At 42.1% G+C, this 25,340-nt stretch overlaps 1 protein-coding gene across 6 annotated transcripts in view; it reads left to right on the forward strand.

Moving 5' to 3' along the window:
- Positions 1-25,340, forward strand: part of PCLO (piccolo presynaptic cytomatrix protein) — a gene marked incomplete at its 5' end in the record, with an annotated part of 250,781 nt that overhangs the window by 107,129 nt on the left and 118,312 nt on the right. For all 6 annotated transcript variants that reach the window (XR_014219941.1, XM_082222991.1, XM_082222992.1 and 3 more), the window contains one exon: positions 23,617-25,266. Coding sequence is in view for 5 of the 6 variants with exons in the window: in XM_082222991.1 (XP_082079117.1) it covers positions 23,617-25,266 (1,650 nt within the window). The remainder of the gene's footprint in view (positions 1-23,616; positions 25,267-25,340) is intronic.

Raw genomic sequence — 25,340 nt, forward strand, 5'->3', positions numbered from 1 at the left:
AGGAACTTGGGTGTCAGCAATCGCCCACAGGTGGGTCCTGCCAGCAGAGAGAGCCTATCTATTTACAAGCACAATTCAAAGTGCTGGTTATGACCTGTAAAGCCCTGCACAGCTTAGGTCCAAGCTTCCTGGAAGACCGTATTCCCTCACATGTACCTACCTTGGTTTTGAGATCTTTATGAGAATGCTTTCTTTGTGGCTGCTCCCAGATTCTGGAACCAGAGCGCCTCCTTCGTTATCTTCTGCTGCCAGATGAAGACCTTGTTCCAACAGGCTTTTCGGAATTGATTGCCATGCCAAGGGTTGGGGGTTTTTTGGAATTATATGTATGTTTGAAACAGATTTTATATATGAATACCGATCAGAAGGTTGGCGGTTCAAATCCCTGCGATGGGGTGAGCTCCCGTTGCTCGGTCCCTGCTCCTGCCAACCTAGCAGTTCGAAAGCACGTCAAAGTGCAAGTAGATAAATAGGTACCGCTCCAGCAGGAAGGTAAACGGCGTTTCCGTGCTCTGCTCTGGTTCGTCATGCTGGCCACATGACCCGGAAGCTGTACGCCGGCTCCCTCGGCCAATAAAGCAAGATGAGTGCCACAACCCCAGAGTCAGTCACGACTGGACATAATGGTTAGGGGTCCCTTTACCTTTACCTAAAATGTTTTTAGCAGTTCTTGTTTTTATCTGTAGGCCATCTTGAGTGATATCAGGGGAAAATACATATTAATAACAACAACAACAAGGCTGGGCTGGATGAATCCCAAGCTGGAATTAAGATTGCCGGAAGAAATATCAACAACCTCAGATATGCAGATGACACAACCTTGATGGCAGAAAGTGAAGAGGAATTAAAGAACCTTTTAATGAGGGTGAAAGAGGAGAGCGCAAAATATGGTCTGAAGCTCAACATCAAAAAAAACGAAGATCATGGCCACTGGGCCCATCACCTCCTGGCAAATAGAAGGGGAAGAAATGGAGGCAGTGAGAGATTTTACTTTCTTGGGCTCCATGATCAGTGCAGATGGTGACAGCAGTCACGAAATTAAAAGACGCCTGCTCCTTGGGAGAAAGGTGATGGCAAACCTAGACAACATCTTAAAAAGCAGAGACATCACCTTGCCAACAAAGGTCCGTATAGTAAAATCCATGGTTTTCCCAGTAGTGATGTATGGAAGTGAGAGCTGGACCATAAAGAAGGCTGATCGCCGAAGAATTGATGCTTTTGAATTATGGTGCTGGAGGAGACTCTTGAGAGTCCCATGGACTGCAAGAAGAACAAACCTCTCCATTCTGAAGGAAATCAGCCCTGAGTGCTCACTGGAAGGACAGATTGTGAAGCTGAGGCTCCAATACTTTGGCCACCTCATGAGAAGAGAAGACTCCCTGGAAAAGACCCTGATGTTGGGAAAGATGGAGGGCACAAGGAGAAGGGGACGACAGAGAATGAGATGGTTGGATGGTGTTCTTGAAGCTACCAGCATGAGTTTGATCAAACTGCGGGAGGCAGTAGAGGACAGAAGTGCCTGGCGTGCTCTGGTCCATGGGGTCACGAAGAGTCGGACACGACTAAACGACTAAACAACAACAACAACAACAACATACATTTGTGTGTTGTATTGTGCTGGGCACCCCCGCCACTGTTACACAGGCAGTGTAACTTAAAATTTCAAATATATAATTGAGGCCACATAACATCAATAACTTCACAGTGATATTCAAAATTGGTCCTGAAGGTAAGTTCATTAATTAGACTCCTGATACTTCATTAATTGGGCAAAGAAAATTCAGCAGTTAGTTAGCTGACTGTATGGAAGGCATGATGCACTTTTGCCCAAGGAATAAAACAAGCAGGATACACTTTTACCCAAGGAATAAAAACAAGTGTTATTTTTATAGCTGGTATTAGTTCAATATGTTTAACGAAATCAGTATCAAGTCTCTGAGCATATGTGTGATCAGTCAGAAAATGTTTGATTTACTGAGGAAAAAACTGGAGGGTTTTATGCAGCTGGAGTGCAGAACTAAAGAGAGAAATGCAACAGAGTGTACTAGAGTGGAGAAAATACTTGTAGAAAGTAAATTATGGAGGGAAGGAGGACTGAGAAATGCGCATTCCAGGCAGATTTAAGCCTTAGCTGGATGTTCCATTTTACCACATGTGAATGCTCAACACGAGGGAGAGCCAAGCCCCATCTCCTCTGACACATCATCTTTGGCTCCTTCATAGCCTTCCACAAATTTGTGGGTGGAGGTCTCAAGCAGGGCATGAAGGCTCCTCACGTGCACAATTTCAAAATGCACAAGGGCAGAAGTGGTTCCTGCTTCAGAATTTTGCCCTCAGTCTCGTGGAGAGCTGCAAATGGGCCACCGGGGTCAGAAATAGTCACTGCACCTCCAGATTCCCTTACGTGCGCATTTAAATGCAAGGAAACAGAATTCCCGGATAAGGCCTATCGCTAGATTGCAAACTGTGACCATTTAAGGCCTGCCCTCCATAATCAATTAGGACTATCATCTTTAGGCTTTAGACCAGGGGTAGTCAACCTTTTTATATTTACCGCCCTCTAATGCATCTTTCTTGATGGTAAATTTCCTTACCGCCCCCCACCGCTCGATGGAAGGAGGATTCAGCTTGTGCCATAGAACCCCTTAGCACCCACCTAGAATCCTGAAACGCCCACTAGTGGGCGGTAGGGACCAGGTTGACAACCCCTGCTTTAGACAAATTCACGGGGGACAAGTCTATCAGAGGATATAAATGCTGCCCCCATGTGCAGAGGCTTCTAAACACTATGTATAATACTTATAATTAACAATTCTAATAATACTTCTGAAGATTATAAAATCAATAGAGGACCATACTCACTCTGTTCAGAAGCATTAACCAAAAACGTGGATTCTTGTACCATTATTTAACCAGTCTGCATGCATGGCAGTATAATGAAGGGTTGTGAGTAAAGGGTGTTCACAGTTCACGACATCCACCTGAAATAATTTAAACTAAGGCTCTTCTTTCGTATGCAGTAAATACTAGAAGCTTTTAGCAACTTGTGACAACTAACTGCTCCTTAAGTTCAGGGTAAGCAGACACAGTAACCGGTCCTAATTTGTTTGTTTACTCAGACTAGTGGTGAAAGTTATGGAATATGCTAGATAGTTGCCTTGCCTTTTCATTGCATTATTATTATTTACATAGTATATTTCTTTTTCATTTGAACTAGTGTTGGGACTGCTTTTAAATAAAATAAAAAGAACCCTTTCCAGGTGCATTGAACTCATGAGTGCTGGTATAAGAGGTTGGTTTATTCATTATATGGTCTGAAAGATCTCTGTAGGGTCTCCTCTGTAGGGAATTATTATATCCAGAGATCTTTCTCCAGGCAGCTGAAACTTTCCTGGTGGATAAAATGTATTTATAGAAAATGTGAAATAAGTTATGTGAAAAATACATATTTGGGGTTGGATATATTTGTATGTGTTTTACTGATCTGAATTTGACTTATTTCTTTAAAAAATCTTTTTTTAAACCTTTAAAATCCAATAACATGATACCTAAAATGCTAGGGCCTCTTCTGCATCTTGCATTTCTAGATACGTGGACATACATTTTTTGGGATATACATTTTTTAAAGATGTTAACAAGGCACAGATATTTAGTTATATTATGTAAGTAAATTCACCAAAAACTCTTGATCGGCTGCAACTTCCTTTAAAATACGCATCGAATTGCAGACCGTATGGCTTCTTGTCATGGAGCATGTGAAATGGCGCTTTCCTGTTTTACTGTTTCTGTTTTGCATACAAGCCAATGCTCATGGTCATTTTCTGCCAAGCAAACCACAAGCAGTGAGTCATGTGGTGGGTTTTTTGCCTCTCTCTTAGATACGTGTAAGATTGACTCTTCACCTTTTTGGTTTCTCAAATCAGCAGTCTCCCTTTTTAACCTGTTTATGTGAGAAAGGAATCCCAGGTTCTCTCCCAGTCACACTTTGGGAAATGCTAATGAGGGTAGGGTTACTTGTACCTCCTGTACTGATAGACATTAATGAAACCTGCTTTGCTGTAGTTTTTTGGTTTTGTTTGACAATGCCTTCATTTCTCTTGCTTTCCATTTGTATTTCTTCCCCTTTGGTCTCTTCCTGGTTTTTCGTGTTAGTTTGTTTTTAAAGAAAAAGGTCCCTGCTATGACCCACTTTTACAAATGCACCTCTGGAATAACAATTAAACTTCAAAAAGCCTCGGTTTACACCATTGTTTCCCTCTTAGTTGTGTTTTCAATGGCTGTTTGTGTTTATTGATTGAGGGTTGTTGCTTTTGTTGTAATTCACCAGAAGAAATAAATAAAGCAAATACCACTCATAAGCACAGCACTTTTAAAAAGTACTGCTAACAAAACATGAAATGCATGCGTAACTAACAATGAAAAACAACCAGAAACCAACAAAGACAATGGGGAAATAGAAATAACCACTGGTGAGAAAATTAATTCAACATAACAAATGTACCCAAAATACAAATCTATCATCTGTTGGTGAAGGGTTTGCTCATAAATAAATAATTTGGAGGATCAAATAAAGCCCCTGGCTACTAAAAGGTGTCTGAAATGATATGTGAAAATATAAATTTTTTACTTTTGAAAAACGAAGTCTCCCTAATTGTCACAGATAGGGATAAATGAATAGGTCGTTTTTCATTTTTCTTAGTTTCTCATTTATCCATTCTTAAGTTGAGCTCCCCCTTCATGGATCACTGCCTTGCCGTGGCGAAGGGGCTTGAAGAACTCAGAGAAGCTATGAACTACACCGAGCAGGGCACACAAGATGAACAGGTCATAGTGGAGAGTTTTGACCAAACGTGATCCACCTGGAGTAGGAATCGGCAAGCCACTCCAGTATCCCTGCCAAGAAAACTCCATGGACAAAGACAACAGGCATATAAAAGTTATGACACTGGAAGATGAGCCCCTCAGGTCGGAAGGTGTCCAACATGCTACTGGGGAAGAGCGGAGGACAAGTACAAGTAGATCCAGAGCTGATGAAGCGGCTGGGCCAAAGCCGAAAGGACGCTCAGTTGTGGATATGCATGGAAGCGAAAGGAAAGTCCAATGCTGTAAAGAAAAATATTGCATAGGAATCTGGAATGTAAGAACCATGAACCTGGGTAAGTTGGATGTGGTCAAAAATGAGATGGCAAGAATAAATATTGACATCCTGGGCATCAGTGAGCTAAAATGGACGGGAATGGGCGAATTCAGTTCGGATGACTACCATATCTACTACTGTGGGCAAGAAACCCGTAAGAGAAATGGAGTGGCCCTCATAGTCAACAAAAGAGTGGCGAAAGCTGTACTGGGATGCAGTCTCAAAAATGATAGAATGATCTCGATACGAATCCAAGGCAGACCTTTTAACATCACAGTAATCCAAGTTTATGCACCAACTACTGGTGCTGAAGAAACTGAAATTGACCAGTTCTATGAAGACTTACAAAACCTTATCGAAGTGACACCAAAGAAGGATGTTCTGCTCATTATAGGGGATTGGAATGCTAAAGTAGGGAATCAAGAGATAAAAGGAACAACTGGCAAGTTTGGCCTTGGAGATCAAAACGAAGCAGGGCAAAGGCTAATAGAGTTCTGTCAAGAGAACAAGCTGGTCATCACAAACACGCTTTTTCAACAACACAAGAGACGACTCTACACATGGACATCCCCAGATGGGCAACATCGAAATCAGATTGATTATATTCTCTGCAGCCAAAGATGGAGAAGCTCTATACAGTCAGCAAAAACAAGACCTGGAGCTGACTGTGGCTCAGATCATCAGCTCCTTATAGCAAAATTGAAGCTTAAACTGAAGAAAGTAGGAAAAACCACTGGACAGGTAAGATACAATCTAAACCAAATCCCTTATGAATACACAGTGGAAGCGAGGAACAGGTTTAAGGATTTAGATTTGCTGGACAGAGTGCCTGAAGAACTATGGATGGAGGCTCGCAACATTATACAGGAGGCAGCAACTAAAACCATCCCAATGAAAAAGAAATGCAAGAAAGCAAAGTGGCTGTCCAACGAGGCCTTACAAATAGCGGAGGAGAGAAGGCAAGCAAAATGCGAGGGAGATAGTGAAAGATACAGGAAATTGAATGCAGATTTCCAAAGAACAGCAAGGAGAGACAAGAAGGCCTTCTTAAACGAGCAATGCAAAGAAATAGAGGAAAGCAACAGAATGGGAAGAACCAGAGATCTGTTCAAGAAAATCGGAAATATGAAAGGAACATTTCGTACAAAAATTACCATAATAAAGGACAAAAGTGGTAAAGATCTAACTGAAGCAGAAGACATCAAGAAGAGGTGGCAAGAATACACAGAGGAATTATACCAGAAAGATATGGATGTCTCGTACACCCCAGGTAGTGTGGTTGCTGACCTTGAGCCAGACATCCTGGAGAGTGAAGTCAAATGGGCCTTAGAAAGCACTGCAAATAACAAGGCCAGTGGAAGTGATGGTATTCCAGCTGAACTGTTTAAAATTTTAAAAGATGATGCTGTTAAGGTGCTACACTCAATATGCCAGCAAGTTTGGAAAACTCAGCAGTGGCCAGAGGATTGGAGAAGATCAGTCTACATTCCAATCCCAAAGAAAGGCAATGCCAAAGAATGCTCCAACTACCGCACAATTTCACTCATTTCACATGCTAGCAAGGTTATGCTTAAAATTCTACAAGGAAGGCTCAAGCAGTATGTGGACCGAGAACTCCCAGAAGTGCAAGCTGGATTTAGAAGAGGCAGAGGAACCAGAGACCAAATTGCAAACATGCGCTGGATTATGGAGAAAGCCAGAGAGTTCCAGAAAGACATCTACTTCTGCTTCATTGACTATGCAAAAGCCTTTGACTGTGTTGACCACAGCAAACTATGGCAAGTTCTTAAAGAAATGGGAGTGCCTGATCACCTCATCTGTCTCCTGCGAAATCTCTATGTGGGACAAGAAGCTACAGTTAGAACTGGATATGGAACAACTGATTGGTTCCAAATTGGGAAAGGAGTACGGCAAGGCTGTATATTGTCTCCCTGCTTATTTAACTTATATGCAGAATTCATCATGCGAAAGGCTGGGCTGGATGAATCCCAAGCCGGAATTAAGATTGCCGGAAGAAATATCAACAACCTCAGATATGCAGATGACACAACCTTGATGGCAGAAAGTGAAGAGGAATTAAAGAACCTTTTAATGAGGGTGAAAGAGGAGAGCGCAAAATATGGTCTGAAGCTCAACATCAAAAAAACGAAGATCATGGCCACTGGGCCCATCACCTCCTGGCAAATAGATGGGGAAGAAATGGAGGCAGTGAGAGATTTTACTTTCTTGGGCTCCATGATCACTGCAGATGGTGACAGCAGTCACGAAATTAAAAGACGCCTGCTCCTTGGGAGAAAGGCGATGGCAAACCTAGACAACATCTTAAAAAGCAGAGACATCACCTTGCCAACAAAGGTCCGTATAGTAAAAGCCATGGTTTTCCCAGTAGTGATGTATGGAAGTGAGAGCTGGACCATAAAGAAGGCTGATCGCCGAAGAATTGATGCTTTTGAATTATGGTGCTGGAGGAGACTCTTGAGAGTCCCATGGACTGCAAGAAGATCAAACCTCTCCATTCTGAAGGAAATCAGCCCTGAGTGCTCACTGGAAGGACAGATCGTGAAGCTGAGGCTCCAATACTTTGGCCACCTCATGAGAAGAGAGGACTCCCTGGAAAAGACCCTGATGTTGGGAAAGATGGAGGGCACAAGGAGAAGGGGACGACAGAGAATGAGATGGTTGGATGGTGTTCTTGAAGCTACTAGCATGAGTTTGATCAAACTGCGGGAGGCAGTGGAGGACAGAAGTGCCTGGCGTGCTCTGGTCCATGGGGTCACGAAGAGTCGGACACGACTAAACGACTAAACAACAAAGTTGAGCTCCCCACATTTCCACATAAATTTATGATTTCCCCCCCCAAAAAAAAAATGTCCTCATGAAAATTCACCAGCATTGGGCCTCTTTTTTTGCAGTGCTTTTTTCTGGGGGGACACAGGGGCACGCACACCCCTAAACATTTTGTAAATCTAAGTTTGTCCTCATTGAGGGGCAGTATTTCAATATGAATAGGGAAATGAGCACTGCCTTTTTGTATGCAGATTTCTCTAATGTGATGAATTTTTGCATGTTATATTTACTATTCTATGCAATTATATGGACTTTACCCTAGTTTATGTACTTTTTGTACAAATTACTTGGGTGGAGAATTGCATTTTAAAACTCAGAGAAGCGCAAATTTCAAAGGATTGGTTGTGTTTCTGTTCACATATTGCTTCAAAGAGTTTGAATCAGCTAAGTCTGCTTTTAAATGCAAACTTATTTGAATTTATCTTCCATCTCTAGTCATGAGAGAAGTGAAGATGAAAAAATAAACTCTTAAGATGTACTAAGATGTGTTTCTGAAGATCCATGTAGAATTAAATGCAACATAGATCAAACCTCTCATGTCATAGCAATATTTTTGGGGCGCTGTGGTCTAAAGCACCGAGCCTAGGGCTTGCTGATCAGAAGGTCGGCAGATCGAATCCCCGCGACGTGGTGAGCTCCCATTGTTTGGTCCCAGCTCCTACCAACCTAGCAATTCGAAAGCACATCAAAGTGCAAGTGGATTTGCAAGTGCTGTAATTTGCAAGTACTTTGATAAGATTTCTATGTCAAAGTGCAATAGGTACCACGCCAGTGGGAAGGTAAATGGCATTTCTGTGCGCTGCTCTGGTTTCTCCAGAAGCGGCTTAGTCATGCTGGCCACATGACCCGGAAAAACTGTTTGCGGACAAAAGCCGGCTCCCCTGGCCAGTAAAGCGAGATGCGTGCCGCAACCCCAGAGTCGTTCACAACTGGACTTCACAGTCAGGGGTCCCTTTACCTTTACCTTTTTAGTAACTGAATCTTCAAAAAGAACATCTTACAGATTGGTCACACCTGCAGTCAAAATGGAGTTTATCTTTGTGACTTTAAGTGTTAATCACAGCAAAAACTAAAATTAACTGTGACATCTCCTCTTGGCCACAGGGGTGCATGTATTTCTGGATGGCCTGCACAATGCAGATCATTCCTGGCTATGTTCCTGAATTCTGAGCAAACACCCTAGATGATAGTACACATGGCCTTTTGCTTCCTCCACTAAAGCCCATCTGTTCTGATGGCACTATTCCTGCTTGCAAGTTAATCAGACCATCTCACTGAATCACAAAGGCAGTGTGGGCTGCAGCGGACAGCTATAGAAGACAACTACTACGAAGTCTCTCCCCTCAAAAGTTAGAGCCACACTGGTGCCATGTGCTGCATTATTGGATGAAATTCATTAGTGTTACACTGCCAACGAAAGCTTCCTAAACAGGGAGGGAAATGAGTTGCGGCTGAATGCCGATTTGCAAGTGCTGCTTCATTCCAGAACTTAAAGATATAGTACTTTGATAAGATTTATTCATCAAAATAAACCACTTTAATCTTGCAGCAGCATAAAGATCTATTTAAATGGCAAGTCAGTTGACAAAGCCTAGTTCAGGAGTTGTACCTTCCATGTGACTTTTCGTATTACATGCTTAAGTGATAATGGGCCCGGTTTGGGTGTGATGCCAAGCGATGGTTTCGTGTTCTGCTTCAGCCTCCCATTCCCAGTATGGATCAGAAGAGAACACTGGAAGCATCCATGTTGTAGTTTAAACTCACCACAGATTGTTACATCCGAACCAGGAACTGTGGGCGGTGTAAATTATGTTCCGTTGAAACAAGCCAGGATCAAACCTGGAGGTTCTACTCTGGCTTCCAATCTCAGGCTTACAATGGATGTTTTATTAGCATAAAGTACCGTATTTTTCGCCCTATAGGACGCACTTTCTCCCCTCCAAAAATGAAGAGGAAATGTGTGTGCGTCCTATGGGGCAAATGCAGGCTTCAGGAAGCCATCCGCAAGCCTTGGGAGCCCGGCGCGACTTCCCACCGGGCTCCCAAGGCTTGCGGACAGCAGCCTGCAGCCCGAAACCCGGGGAGCGCAGCGGAGCGCGCCCCGGGCTTCGGGCAGATATCCGCAAGCCTGGGGAGCCTGGCAGGAGTTCCCGCCGGGTTCCCAAGGCTTGCAGATAGCAGCCTGTTCTGGGGGCTTCCCCAGCCCCGCGCCTGGGGGGGAAAAATAATTTTTCCCCTTTATTTCCCCCCCCCAACTAGGTGCGCCCTATGGGCCGGTGCTCCCTATAGGGCAAAAAGATATGGTACTTGTAGACTTTAGACTAGAGGTAAGTTAGTCTAGGTTCAGTTCTAGGGGTACTCCCACCAGTCTGCTCAGAGGTAAGGTCTATATTCTGTTCTTGGTGTGCCCACAAAGTATGCTCTTACTAAGCTGCCATGAGGGAGAGTGTTCAGATTTCCTGTCCTAACACTTCCTGTTCCCCTTCTAGATCCTGAGTCTGTCCATTTAGTTCCATTACTTAGGATACGGTGAAGAAGGATCTGAGGGGGCAGGAGAGCATTGCAGCCTGAGGCTCAATCAAGTTCATTTGTGCAAACCAGGTCAAAGATGGCAATTTCTTGTGAAACTGCAAAAACTATTGCAAAAATTGCATGGCGTGGTACATGAAGACAGTGACGGAAGGGAAAGGCACTATACATCAGCACTGTAATTAAGACACACACTCGCAACATTAAAAAAAAATACCTCATGAACCCTATTTTTTAAAAAATTGAATCTTGTACAGGAGAGAGCAAAGTGAACACAGGATTATTTAGCATGTTTTGGCTTCAGGATTTAGGAGAATGCAAGAGCATGTCCAGGGTAATTCATATCATTTAACCAACAACCGCTTGTGATCAGTATCACTTATATTCAAAATTATTAGCTCAGTTATGCAACCACTATGCAAATTTTTAAATGGTACATTCATTCTTAAAATCTTACTACACACCACTTGAATTCAGAGTTTCTAGTGATGTGTTTCCCCTATTTAGACCTAGCCGGGATGTTCAGAACCCAGATAAATCCAGATCTTGTAACTGGGCTACTCGGGAGCAGATTTACAGGACAGTTCTAGAAGTCCTATAACATATCCCTTTCCTGAATTGTTGTACTACCTCCCAGGAGTTCAGAGTCAAGTACAGATGTGTTTAGAGCAGTCTTCCTTCCAAATACTGTTCTTGGTATTATTAAATTCAGAGGTGGGATTGTCTTCCTGTGCCTTTAGGCCATTCTTTGAACTCATGGAACTTATGCACATCTAGGAAGCTTCAGCTCTAGGTAAAAAGGGTGTGTTGAACTATTTTTCTGAGCTCCAAAATGTTACCATTGTTCTCGGATTCCATCTTCCAGGTTCTCTAGGTCTGCATCATTTAATATATGGTACGCTGAACTTCCTGCAGCATCAATCATCCAAGCTCTCATGTTTCATCATGGCCATGCCTGCCTTTATATAATGTAATTTGATAATTCATCTTTCCCAGGAAAGTGCATCTGAAAATGTAATTTATATAATGCATTTTAGGCAAGAATAATATAATAGGACAAAGCAGTCAAAATAGCTATTGAGCGCATAGACTAAGGAGAATCGTGTACAGTGGTACCTAGGTTTACAAGGATAATCCGTTCTGGAGGTCCATTTGTAAACCAAAACAGGTTGTAACCCAAGGCGCGCTTTTGCCAAGAGGGCCTCCAATTATTATTTTTTTGTAATCCAAAAAAAAAAGGGTTGTAATCCAAAAAAAGTTGCAAACCGGGACATGCACTTCCGGTTTGACGTGTTTGTAATCCAAAACATATCCAAACCAGACTGTTTGCAAACCAAGGTACTACTATATTTTCTTAAAGGGAGAGTTTGTGTTTGTAAATAGCTCTAGTGAAGTTATTTGCAGGAGCAATTTCTATACTGAAGGTTACCATAATGTCTCCCAATTTTTCCATGTTACATTTAAAAAATGTTACTAAAAAATGTTACACACACACATACATCCATGCATGCGCGCACACGCACGCGCGCACACACACACACAGAAAACAGATCGATATGTACTGATTTGATGCAACTTAGTAGTGATCTTGTTTCAGATGTTTTGCTCCTCTCTCTACCTTCTCCTAAACAGATTTGTCAGACCAGGTGAAAGAGATGCCATGGGAAAGCTCAGAGGGAGGGGAAAGCAATAGGTTGACTTATTTCTTTTTCATTATACTGTTATAGGTTCGTAGGTTCTAGAATTGGTTCTAGAATTTAATTACGGCTTGGGGCATCAGAAGTGATGTGAGGCGATAGCTAGACCCATGTGTGTATTTGGGCTGTGTGTTAGATGCTTTTAATTCCTTGGAATTAACATGTGTGTAACTTAGCCAGGCAAACTTACTAAGGTGCGTATTAGACAATGACAATCCTAGGGAATCAACATGAGACAAGTGTTAAATGAGTCAGACTAATTTCCTTTGTGGTATTAAGCCTGGGGTAATGGGTCATTTACACAACAGAGGATGAAAGGAATGGGGTCTTTCCCTGGATTAGAAAAAGCCAGCACTTATATTAGTGTGGTGAGAGTAAGCTGGGTGTTATATGACCTAGGAAGGCAAACTGCAGAGCAAGGACGGATCTGGAACCTCTTGGGTTGCTAATGCTGTGAACCCCTCCATCGTAGGCTCAGTTTGTATATATGTGTGTGTGTGTGTAAATAAACCATATACCATAAAGATCCAGCAATCTCCACTGTGTCTCATTTTCCCAAATGGAAACACAAACCCTGTTCCTGGAACCCTTAGAATCTTGCACTGCTCAGAGACTGGGGCGATGTGTAACAATGTGCTATGCCCTAGTAGTAACTGACACTATTCAATCACACTTCGTTCAGCTAAATCTTAAGTTTGGGTGCTGATCAATAGGCCATCAGCTTCAGGAACAAACACTTGGGAGGATTACTAAGAGGACTAAACTGAGGTTATTAGCTTCCTTCATATCACATGGTCTTTTCCACCTGGGCAACTTTGGCCTCAGGTGGGAGGCAGTGAATAATAATCAGGATTCTGAGAGGTTGGGGAAAAGCTAACAAAAGAGCTTTTCTTTGCATGGAGAAGCTGTGGGCTACAGAAAGTGTTTTCTGAGTATACTAGAGGTGGAAACAAAGGGTCAGAAACAACAGCAAGCATACAGATGAAGAAAGCTACTGCCTGGATACATAATTATGTGATGGAGTGGAAATGTAAGGAAGGAGACACATTTTCTAGGCTTTACAACCAAAAGTGGGGGGGTGAAGTGCTCATGCAATGACTCACTCATCCCTAAGTACCATTTGATATACATTTCCGCCATCTGGTGACAATAAATGATCAATAATATTCAAATTTAGTTTAGTAAGGTTAACCTCCTCATTTGTATCATGCCATTCTTAAAAAAAAAAAAACATTCAGGGAACTTTGCAGTAAAGCGTGTTCTCCCTAACAGAGAGCACGTGTTGCGGTTGGGGGAACTGGCCACCCTGTCATGACTAGGCAAATTTGGTGGAACCCTAGCCTTTAAGAGGTTAATTGGGTTGCTGGGGAATTTTGATTGTTGCCAATTCGGAGGAGGGGTCAGAGGCTTTAAATACAGAGGCCAGACGATGGGACGTCCTCTTGGCCATTTTGCACTTGATCACCCGCCCTCCCTCCCTTTAATAGGGTGGTTTTTTGTTTTGCTCGCTTGACCTTGCTATGCCTGTCATGGAGTCGTCCGCCTTGGTGCGGGGGCCTGGTAGGAATTTTGCCATCTGGCTGATTGGCTGGTGCCATTTGGTTTTTGCCTACTGCGTAGCAAATCGTCACAACTTGTAAGGTTGTGGTTAGGCATTAGTTAAATTGGTGCTTGGAGGGGTAAGTGCCTATCCCTCCAAATGATGCGGAAAGGGAATTCCGTTAAAGGAATCCAGGGGCTTGCCATTCGCTTCGTCCTTGTCCGTGGAGCCGGACTTGGGCCGTGCAAGCCCCACAGGAACATGAGGGTGAGAGGTGTGGGTCTGTGTCCCAGCTTCATCTCTCACCCAATACTTGTTTCCCCACACTGGCTTCCGTTGGTGTCCGGAATGCCAGCTCTGTCCCTGAGGGCATGGACAGATAGTCATAACCAATGCCTAAGCAACCACTCACATTTTTTGTATTTGAATAAAGTTGTGGCCAAAATTATGCCAAAAACTTAAACAAAAATTGAAGTGTGCAGTGTGAATTGTTTTTGGGGGTGGCATTGTGGGACTCAACACGCAAATGAAAGATGTATTACTTATGTCATTTTATTCATGGCAGGCTGCCCTAAAGCCCAACATCAACACCAGAATGTGGCAAGATTTTTTTTAAAAAGCATTTCACAAATGTCATCATTTTCAGAATTTTGCAGAGAGGTATGTCCCATCTAGAAGGGAGCAGGCATCGGAGCAGGGGTACTTCTCTGGTCATAATAGCTGTGAGTGGGGTTGTGGACAGAGGCTGAGCTCTTCGTTGGGGTTGAGGGGACTCTCCTTGCTCTGCCAACCAGTCTGAAGAGGCTGCAGAAGACAGACAAAAACCCCACCTAATCCTGGCCACAGGGCAGTTGTCATCCCAAAATGGGGAAAACTCTTCAGAAGACTCCCGTAAATATTTATGCAGGTGTCTTCACCCTGGTTTCCTGTTTTTACTGCTGTGTTTTAATGGGATTGTTTTGTTGCATATTTTAATTATGGATGTTTATATTTAATATTTTAATGGAATTGCTTTATTGTGTTCTATAATTATGGTGTCATTGTATAATTATGGTATATTTTTTTAACAGTGTTGTGTAATTGGTTTTCATATGCTGTGAACCACTTAGAAGCCTATTTTGGCATTAAGTGTACAGAAATTGATTCGTAATCATAAGGTGCAGAAAGCTTTGTGCAAACAAGTCCAGCCCATTCACTTCCAGGCCAGAAAAAGTAGAGGTAGTCCTATATTCAGTAATGAGCTTTCCAAGACACAGCAGCCTTGCTAGTGCGAAAAGCTCCATCTGTATGTGTGTGTGTGCATGTGTGTGTGTGCTGGAGCAGGGCTAGAATGCTTTGGAATCATCTCAGGCAATCTTAAGTGACATCTTGTAGAGGAGACTGTTAAATTTATCTTACAACATATGGTTTCCCTGGCTCCGTGGGCAGAGATGCACATTCTTACTCAATCAAGATTGCTTAGAACTGGGCCCCACTTCCTGGAAGCCCCGTGTACGCAATGGGAGCAAATGGAAGTTCTGAAGAGCTCACATTTCTATCAAGCAGCATCGCCACATATCTCAACAGGGCTCATGGATCTCACAAATTGGGGTAGCCCATTCTCCCCTCAACAGTGTATTTTTTTCCAAGCTGCCATGATTGTTGAAATTGTTACTACTGCATGCACAGCCCACACATAGAATCACAGAATCACAGAATCATAGAGTTGGAAGAGACCACAAGGGCCATCGAGTCCAACCCCCTGCCAAGCAGGAAACACCATCAGAGCACTCCTGACATATGGTTGTCAAGCCTCTGCTTAAAGACCTCCAAAGTAGGAGACTCCACCACACTCCTTGGCAGCAAATTCCACTGTCGAACAGCTCTTACTGTCAGGAAGTTCTTCCTAATGTTTAGGTGGAATCTTCTTTCTTGTAGTTTGGATCCATTGCTCGGTGTCCGCTTCTCTGGAGCAGCAGAAAACAACTTTTCTCCCTCCTCTATGTGACATCCTTTTATATATTTGAACATGGAGGCACTAGTTCATGCAGATGGCATCCCTGCCCATGTAGCTCCCATCCAGAAGCTCAGAAACAGCTCTGCATGCTTCTAGGGTATCACATAAATGCCACTGGTAGGATTAACTGGTTGCTTTTTGAAATTGCTTGCCTATATCCCCCCCCAAAAAAACCCAATGAAACTTATGAGAGGTTTCATCTTTCCAAGAGAAAGCTTTAACAGCAAATTAGGCTATGCTGCAGATGTGTACTTTCTTAAATTATTTTGTTACTATAGTTACTGTTGACAAGTTATATAAAACAAATTGCTTATTGCAGCACAGAGGTAAAGGAGTCTTTCTTCCTTTGTTTCCTTTCCTTTCCTTTTCTTTCCTTTCCTTTCCTTTCCTTTTTAATTCTAATTTCTTTCAGCAAACTCATTATCCGTTGATTTTAAATGCTGTGCATTTTGTTGACACCTAGGAGCTAACAACACCATTTTAGTGATGGATGAAAAAATAAAACCCAAGGTCAAATCTAGCTTCTCTTTTATACTTGTTATTTTATTCTTTGGTTATATGAAATTGCCTCACCCCAGCAAGTCATTAGAATAATTGGCTCACTTTGAGTTTTGCATTAATAATGTGAAAAGTCCACCTTTTTTCTGAATTCTGCTGCATTAGATACCAATTTCATGCAAAAGATTTTGGTGAAACTCGACAAGCTGACATTAAGTTTGGTGATGATCCTACAGCAGGAGTAGGGAGCCTATGGGACATGTATTTCGGCATCTGCTGGCTGTGCAGCGCTTAACCCAATGTAAGAAAGACTTAAACCAGCTGGATTTTTCATCAGTGAATTACCTTAGTTTTTGAAAAGAAATTGTATTAGGAATCGCAACTTTGCATTTTGTGACCAATGACATTGTGTAGACATTGTGAAAAATGTACATGCATGAAGAGCACCGATCCCACAATAAACACCTGTCTGGAAGCACTCCTTGTATCTACTGTGGACCTTCTGCCTACTCTGGATTCCGGCTCCAGGACTTCTTGGAGGTCAGGTATACAAGGGGCTGGTAGAACTGATGAATGATATCCCTTCTGGACGTGGCCTGCAGGAACAGATTCATTTTATTATCTTCTGCATTTTGCACTTCAGACAGTTTCCAGAGGCTGGAGCTGCAGTATTCAAGGATCAGGTCTCCCTAATGCTTCCTGTAGTCTCCAGCTGCTTTAATCAACCTTCCACAGCCCCTCACCTCTGTGAATTTGTTTTAATGTGCCTACTGGAAAAGGTACAGTAGTACTGAGACAAGAGTATTTCGAAGGATTGTGGAAGATCAGAGGTGGGTTAAATGAGAGTGGAGAGCATTTGCAGTACTGATGAAAGCCATATGATGACGTGTGCGAGAGAGCAAAAGGCTAGTTGAAAGATTTAGATTAGAATAATGCATGATTGTTCAAAGTTGGTATAAATGGTAATTGAAAATCATTGGATTAGTTTCCAAATGAATGCAACCCAGTGTTTCCTCATTGCTGTATGGTTAAAATGAGACAGTTAGACACAATGGTGACTATCAATTCAAGACAATAACAATATGAATGGGAGGTCATATACTGCCATTTAATTAAGCTTGCCTGGCATGTTCATTTGTTATGAATGTAAGTAAATGCAGATTCTTTCAGTCAGCTAATTGGGAGCCTGCTTAAAAGAACCTGGGAAAGGTATAGTGCCATAGCAACAACAGGCCATGTGACCATGTTGCTATCAGCTGCACACCAAATATGATTACTGAGATTATTTTTTTTCTGCTCTGGTAACATGCAACATCCTTTTCACTACTTATAATCAATTGTTTTCATAGAAAAGACATGTTAAGACTGTGAATACAAAAGACAGATCTTTAATTTAGAGAACGTGAAGCATGGGAAATCTGAAATGCGAATTCCTGGTTTTCACGATGGATAGTACTATCACAATGAACTGTTGCTAACATGAAGTCAGATCTTGACCTATTTCCAACATGAGCCAATAGCAGAGAACACCTTCAGCTGTATCTCTCACAATATTTGGCGCTTAAAATCTTAATCTTTTGCTGAATCATGCGAATCACAACTTTGACTTTAAAAAAATCACCAGCCTGGTTCACGTGACACAGTAAGCCAAACTGGCTTCCTGTGGCTGTGCAAATGTCTGGGCTCTTTTCAACTGCTCTGCCAAGCACAAGGTTTGGCTGAGCGTGCCGTCCAAACTGGGACTCATTTGTGGTTAAGCTACCTCCTTGCTAACCATGGTCAGTAGCCAAGAACCAACTTAGGCTACCACTCATAGTTAGTAAGGATGACGCTTAGCCGCAAGTCTAAGGCCAACCTTTGCTTAGCTCAACACAGGCAGCAATAAGCAGGACCAGGGAGGAGAAAAGAAAATACGAGAGCCTCACAGAGAGATATCCACACCTTTAGAATCATAGAGTTTGAAGAGACCACAAGGGCCATCGAGTCCAACCCCCTGCCAAGCAGGAAACACCATCAGAGCACTCCTGACATATGGTTGTCAAGCCTCTGCTTAAAGACCTCCAAAGTAGGAGACTCCACCACACTCCTTGGCAGCAAATTCCACTGTCAAACAGCTCTTACTGTCAGGAAGTTCTTCCTAATGTTTAGGTGGAATCTTCTTTCTTGTAGTTTGGATCCATTGCTCCGTGTCCGCTTCTCTGGAGCAGCAGAAAACAACCTTTCTCCCTCCTCTACGTGACATCCTTTTATATATTTGAACATGGCTATCATATCACCCCTTAACCTCCTCTTCTCCAGGCTAAACATGCCCAGCTCCCTTAGCCGTTCCTCATAAGGCATCGTTTCCAGGTAGCTTTATATTCCATCCCCCACTTCAGCTTCACCATCACTGGCTTCCCAGTCAGCCCATTTAGGAAGGGCTTTGGATTGAGAGGCAGACTCATAGCAACCAGACCAACCCAAGGGCGGCTGCAGCCACCTTTACACGGCCATGACAAACCAAACTTTATTATATCGCATTGTATGAAACCAGGCCACTTGCAATGGACACAGGTCCATTGCAAGAAGTACTCCTGGTTACATATAATTTTGATTATATTTAATACTGATATTAATATTATATTTTTCAATTTCCATTACGCACAATTAATATTATTAATAATGAATGCAATAATAATAATAATAATAATAATAATAATAATAATAATAATAATAATGCAAAAGAGATCATGTTCTGCAAGTGTATTTTTTAAACACTTACCTACCTCATCATGTTTTTGAAAGGTTTCGCTATCCACCGTTTTCAAACTATGCCTTCAGCATTCTTAGATGGGAATTACGGGAACACGCCACAAAATGAAGTGAAATAGAGGATCTCAGGTCAGGTCTGCCACTGGCACCACTTCTCCGCTCGCCGTGCTGCCTCCGCCACTGGGGGGGGGGGAAGTGACACTGACATCAGCGCCAATTTCAGAGGAGATCTCACTGAAATTGCACAAAATCTCATGCAATTTCAGCTGAAATTGGCACTCATACCAGCATCACGTCTGCACCAGCAGTGGAGGCAGAGCAGGGCAGGTCAAGGCAGCCTCAAGCTGCCATCTTGGGGGCTTCTGCCTCAATCTGCCTAACGGCAGAGCCAGCTCTGCCTCAGGTATTGTTGCCCTTTATAAAGATCTAAGAAAGAGATGCATGACTAAGATGCTTCTGGCGAACAAGAGCAGCGCACGGAAACGCCGTTTACCTTCCAGCCGGAGCAGTACCTATTTATCTACTTGCACCTTGATGTGCTTTTGAACTGCTAGGTTGGCAGGAGCTGGGACCGAGCAACGGGAGCTCACCCCGTCACAGGGATTCGAACTGCTTCTGATCGGCAAGCCCTAGGCTCTGTGGTTTAACCTACAGCGCCACCCACATCAAATAGAGACTGTCAAATCTGTCGGTTGGGTTTCTCTGTTTCTCATTATTCAAATCTTAAATTCAGTTCTCCATATCTCCACATCAATTTGTGATTTCTTTGTTTTGTTAAAAAAAGTCCTCATGAAAATTCATCAGCATTATACTGCAAATTTCTCCTTTTATACAATTTTTTGCAACAATATTTCCCCTAAAATAATACATTTTTGTATGTTATTTTCACCAATATTTGCATTTTTATTCATGTTTTGTACACTTGGCAAAAGAATTGCATTTGAAAATTCAGAGAATTCTGAAAGATGGCTGGGCTTCAGTTCTCATATTGTTTTGAAAATGCAAATCAGGCTTGCAGAGATGTGGTTGTGAAATTTGGAAGAATAGCAGTTTTAGCGAGAGGAGATTTACCAAGGACAAGTAGTGTGAAATAGAGCAACTCCCCCCCAAAAAACTGCAATATATAAGGAGATCATACCAAAATTAAATAGCGCCAAACCAGTTGGTCACATCCACTCTCTCTCCAAGTTACTGCTTCCATCATTGTTTCTTCTGCTCCCCCACATCTAGAAATCAAGGAGGCTAGAGGGCAGGGAAGCCAAGATGAGAGGGGCTGAATGTGGCATATTGATTTGAAATAATCAAATTGGCTACTGGATTTCTTACAATACTATTGCAGAGAACATTAGTGTTTACCAGGGGTGGGGCCATTTCTAGGGCCCTAATAAATATGGGTTGCAGGCAAACTGAAAAGATGGCCCCGGGAAGAAGCTTGCATTCAGGGCATGAGGTTAACTGAGGAGAAGACAAGGCTAAAGCTGAGGCATATGACTTCACGGTACAAAATTCAATTTTACAGAAAACCATTCTGACAGGGAACCAACAGCCTAGAGGCTGATGACATAATAAGGTTCATAGAATCTTTCTTTTACTTTAGAGGCTTCAAATGAGCACGCAGTTCTCAAAACCTAACGTGCACTGACAAGGCACTTTTTAAAAACCTGTGCACATTGGGAAAGAAGGATTTTACATTTGTTTCTTCACTGGAAAACCCGCTGTAGAAAACTGTACAACAGAGACTCTAAGCAGAGCTGTATAAGCACAGACCTTACATATGCACTTTACTTAAAAGTAGTGTTTAAAAATAAGAGCTATAAAATGGAGTTCCGCTTATTGGGATTACTGAAGAGGTAGGACTTCTTATCTATACTTGACTAACCTGCAAAACAATGCCTATCAGTAGGGATATACAGTGGTACCTCGGGTTAAGCACTTAATTTGTTCTGGAGGTCCGTACTTAACCTGAAACTGTTCTTAACCTGAAGCACCACTTTAGCTGATGGGGCCTCCTGCTGCCGCTGCATGATTTCTGTTCTCATCCTGAAGCAAAGTTCTTAACCTGAAGCACTATTTCTGGGTTAGCGGGGTCTGTAACCTGAAGCGTATGTAACCTGAAGCGTATGTAACCCGAGGTACCACTGTATAGCCTGTTAACTGGGGAAAGGTAACATTATTTTCCAGCCCCAACTTGCACCAATGGTGAAGTTGGGATCCTTTTGCAAATTTGATTGGAAAGGTGGGGAGAACACATTTATATTTGTAGCTGGTGCTTTCTGGAATCGCAGTTTGGGCAAGTGCAAGAAATCTAGTACGATTTCATTTAGAGACAGTTGTGAGTAGGCGCCATGTTATTGGGCAGGTGAATTTTGCCTCAGGAAAGTGGATTTTGAGCTGATTGGGATTATAACTGCTGGGCTTTGCTTCATGTCCCCACTTCACCCCAAGTAGATTATAAATTCTGCTACAGAAATGCCTTTGTTCAAGTCTGCAGGTGGAAGGAAGAGATGGAAACAATGGGGGAGGGACTTTTTCTGTCGATCTTTGAAGAGGGACTCTGCAGTTCCTCTCATTCCTTTCGTAGCTTCACAAAACTAGCTTTCAGTAAGAAAGAGACAACTTAATTATTGTATGTAAGCTCTAGTTTTGCTATGTTGGTAGAGTGTGAGCCTCTTAGGACTCCGCTACACAGGTCAATTTGTAATGTTAAAATGTGTTATAAAAATGCGACACAGATGGCGCTGTAGAGCAGAATCCAAAGTCAATGGCAGATTGCCTTGGGAGCTCCCCCCCCCCCATATCGGTTTTTATATATAGATCCAGCCTTAATCTCAGGATTGTGGGTTTGAGCCCCATGTTGAGTGAAAGATTCCTGCATTGCAGGGGAGTGAGACTAGATGACCATCATGGCGACTTCCAACACTATGATTTTCTGATTCTATTAAAAAGGCAGTATTATTCAGTATCCCTTCAGAGCACTGCTCATTTCTGAGGACTGTGATGATTATGGCATGCATATTCTATAGGAACTGGGGGAATTCCCTTCTCTGGTCCCTACTGGAAATCACCTAGGAGGACTGCATTAAGTTGTTCCATGTCCTGCAGATTTTTGGCTTAGCAGGACTGCAAACTGTGAGGAGAGATTTTTTTGGGCAGTGTTGCATGGCACTGTGCTAGATGACCACCAGAATTCCTCCCAGCTCTACAATTCTATGATTCTATCTATGATTCTGTGAAGGGTTTCCTTGCTTCCCAACATTCATGGATGCTCCTATAACATGGTAGAAACTTACCACAGAAATCAGGGCATAATCAAGTCAAAGCTTAGCATTTTTAGCTCCCACTTATTTCAGTGGAGAGATTTAGGTATGCACATCTGTTGACTTTTGAACATCCTCTTAGCTTTTTAGCAACAGATGTGCCTCATTCTTGCATTGAAATAAGTTGCACATCTTACAAGGTAGAAATTGGCTGGGTCATTCCTCAGACTGTTGACTTAATGTATCCCAAAAACATTGAAAACTTTTAGAAAGTAATCACTACTGTTCTCTTTAACTTTGTCCAAAAATTGAAATTAAAAAATATTACATTCCAGACTTTGGTGCTTTGCGTGTAAGAGTTAAATCTACAGTACAACAACACACAGCATGCAGTGAGTTATATTTTCCGGTGCTCTTTAAAAGAGCTTTTATCCCTAATTATTTTAGCCAGATTTGGCCTTGTGAATATCTGTTAGCAGTTGGATTTTATTCTAGGTATTAAATTAATAAAAAAAGCTTATTACAAGATTTCTGCTCAGAACTATATTTCCTTATACAGCTCAGTCGTTGGTGTTTTCAGATGATGTATGTCATGCATTCTTTGTCATGTCAGTTAAGCAAAGAATTCTCTTAAGTCTGTATGTTGAACTGGTAGTTGATTAATCAGTGGGAACAAATTTTAATCAGCAGGACAGAGATTGAATGGTACCCTTGTTTAAAACCATTTTGAACCAAGTAAGGAGAATGAAAATAATAATTTTTGCCTGCCCTAACAAGGAGTGGTGCTTTACTTTATTAAATCCTAAGTTATTTCACTCTGTTTTCAATATCTTTGAAAAGATCTCTGTATAAGAGTTTGCCTTTTTGTGAATATATTTACAGTTATATAGTCCATTTCAGTACAGGTAGTTAATCAACTACAACTCTTTAATCTCTGGACACTCCTAATTTATGCTACTAAAATGGTAGCCATGGTTCTGTGGACAATATCTCCAATGATTTACAATATTTATTGGTTTTATCCAACTGATACAATCCTAATCATGTCCACTCAAAAGTAAGTTCTGTTGAAATCAGTGGTGCTTACTCCCAGGTAAGTGGGGTTAGGACTGCAGTTTAACTCATACTTGGATTAGGCCCATTTAAATCCGTTCACTTTAAGTTAAGCATGACTAATTTAAACCAATGATTTCAATAGGTATACATCGAGTATGACTTAGTTTGATACAACCCATTGTATATTTAGTGTCGCAGCCAAAAGTTTGTAAAGTCAGGGTGATGTTTAATATTTAATATTGCTTTAATATTGATATTTTAACACAGCAAATATCCTTAATTAATGTAACGTTATTTTTATATTATAGGTCCAAGAATGGCTGTGCTTAAACTGCCAGACACAAAGAGCATTATCAGGACAGCTTGGGGATATGGACAAAATAACACCTCCTGTACTTTCAAAATCATCACCCAAGCCAGCAACTGCTCCTCAAAGCCAGGCTAAACCTGTTGAGCAGAAGACTTCAGCTCAAATGCTGGAAAAGCCAAGAGGAGGAATGGGAATTCAGAAGGAAGATTCAAAACTTCAACAAGGCAAATTGGCAAAGGCAATTTCATCTGATAAAATCCAGGAAGGTACACAAAGGGAAGATTCAAAAGTTCAACAAGAAAAATTGGCATCAACTGATAAAATTATTCAAAGCACTTCAAAGGAAGATTCAAAAATTCAGAAGGAAAAATTGGCTGATCAAATTCCCAAAGAAGAGCCAAAACTAACCACAAAGCCATCTGCCGATAAGATCTCAGAAGGCGTTCAAAAGGAAGAGCCAAAGGAGCTGGGGAAAATATCTGATAAGATTCAGAAGGAAGACCCAGAGCTTCAGCAGGTAAAATTGGGCAAGACTGTATCAGCTGAGCAAATTCAGAAGGAAGACCCAAAGATCCAACAAGCGAAATTGGCAAAAACACCATCTGCTGATCAGATCCGGAAGGAAGACCCAAGGATCCAACAAGTGAAATTGGCAAAAACACCATCTGCTGATCAGATCCGGAAGGAAGACCCAAAGATCCAGCAAGCGAAATTGGCAAAAACACCATCTGCTGATCAGATTCGGAAGGAGGACCCAAAGATCCAACAAGTGAAATTGACAAAAACACCATCTGCTGATCAGATTCGGAAGGAAGACCCAAAGATCCAGCAAGTGAAATTGACAAAAACACCATCTGCTGATCAGATCCGGAAGGAAGACCCAAAGATCCAACAAGTGAAATTGACAAAAGCACCATCTGCTGATCAGATTCGGAAGGAAGACCCAAAGATCCAGCAAGCGAAGTTGGCAAAAACACCATCTGCTGATCAGATTCGGAAGGAAGACCCAAAGATCCAGCAAGCGAAGTTGGCCAAAACACCATCTGCTGATCAGATCCGGAAGGAAATCCAAAAGGAAGATGCAAAGCTTGAGCAAGAAAAGTTGACAAAAGTACCCTCAGATGAGACAATTAAAAGAGCCGATCCAAAATTCCAGCAAGCAAAACTGGCCAAAGTTCCATCCGCTGATCAAATTCAGCAGGAAAACTCAGCTTTAACTCAGGGGGAAATAGTGAAGACAGCCTCTGCTGAGCAGATTCAAAGGGATGGTGTGGAACTTCAGCAGAGAAAACTGATAGAAACACTTCAGAGGGATCCAGCTTCTTCCAAGTCAAGTAACGATCAAACACAATTGGCAGAAACCCTGGAAGGTGACACCAGGTCTCTACCCTCGCAAGAGACACACCCTTTTCCTGAGCCCAAACATAAACCAGTCATGGCTGTGGTAGAAGAGCAGTTTTCTGAAGCAAAACTAGAAGTCAAGGTACGAAAAGAAACAATAAAACAGGAGGAGGTAAAAAAAGAGGATTCAGTGATGACTATTCCAGAAACCATATCTAAAGCTCAGAAATCTCAAAAAGAAGAAATCTCTGCTCAAGCAGTACCTTTGCCAAAGCCTGATCATGTGGAAGCACTGAAGGAGAAAGCAGTGAGTGTTTAACTTTCCTTCCCAACTCTTCCTTCATTGAGTGACATGGGTCCAGATCCTAGAAACAATGATCA

This window comes from Podarcis vaucheri (assembly GCF_965113315.1).
Source record: "Podarcis vaucheri genome assembly, chromosome: 5".
NCBI classification, from domain to species: domain Eukaryota; kingdom Metazoa; phylum Chordata; class Lepidosauria; order Squamata; family Lacertidae; genus Podarcis; species Podarcis vaucheri.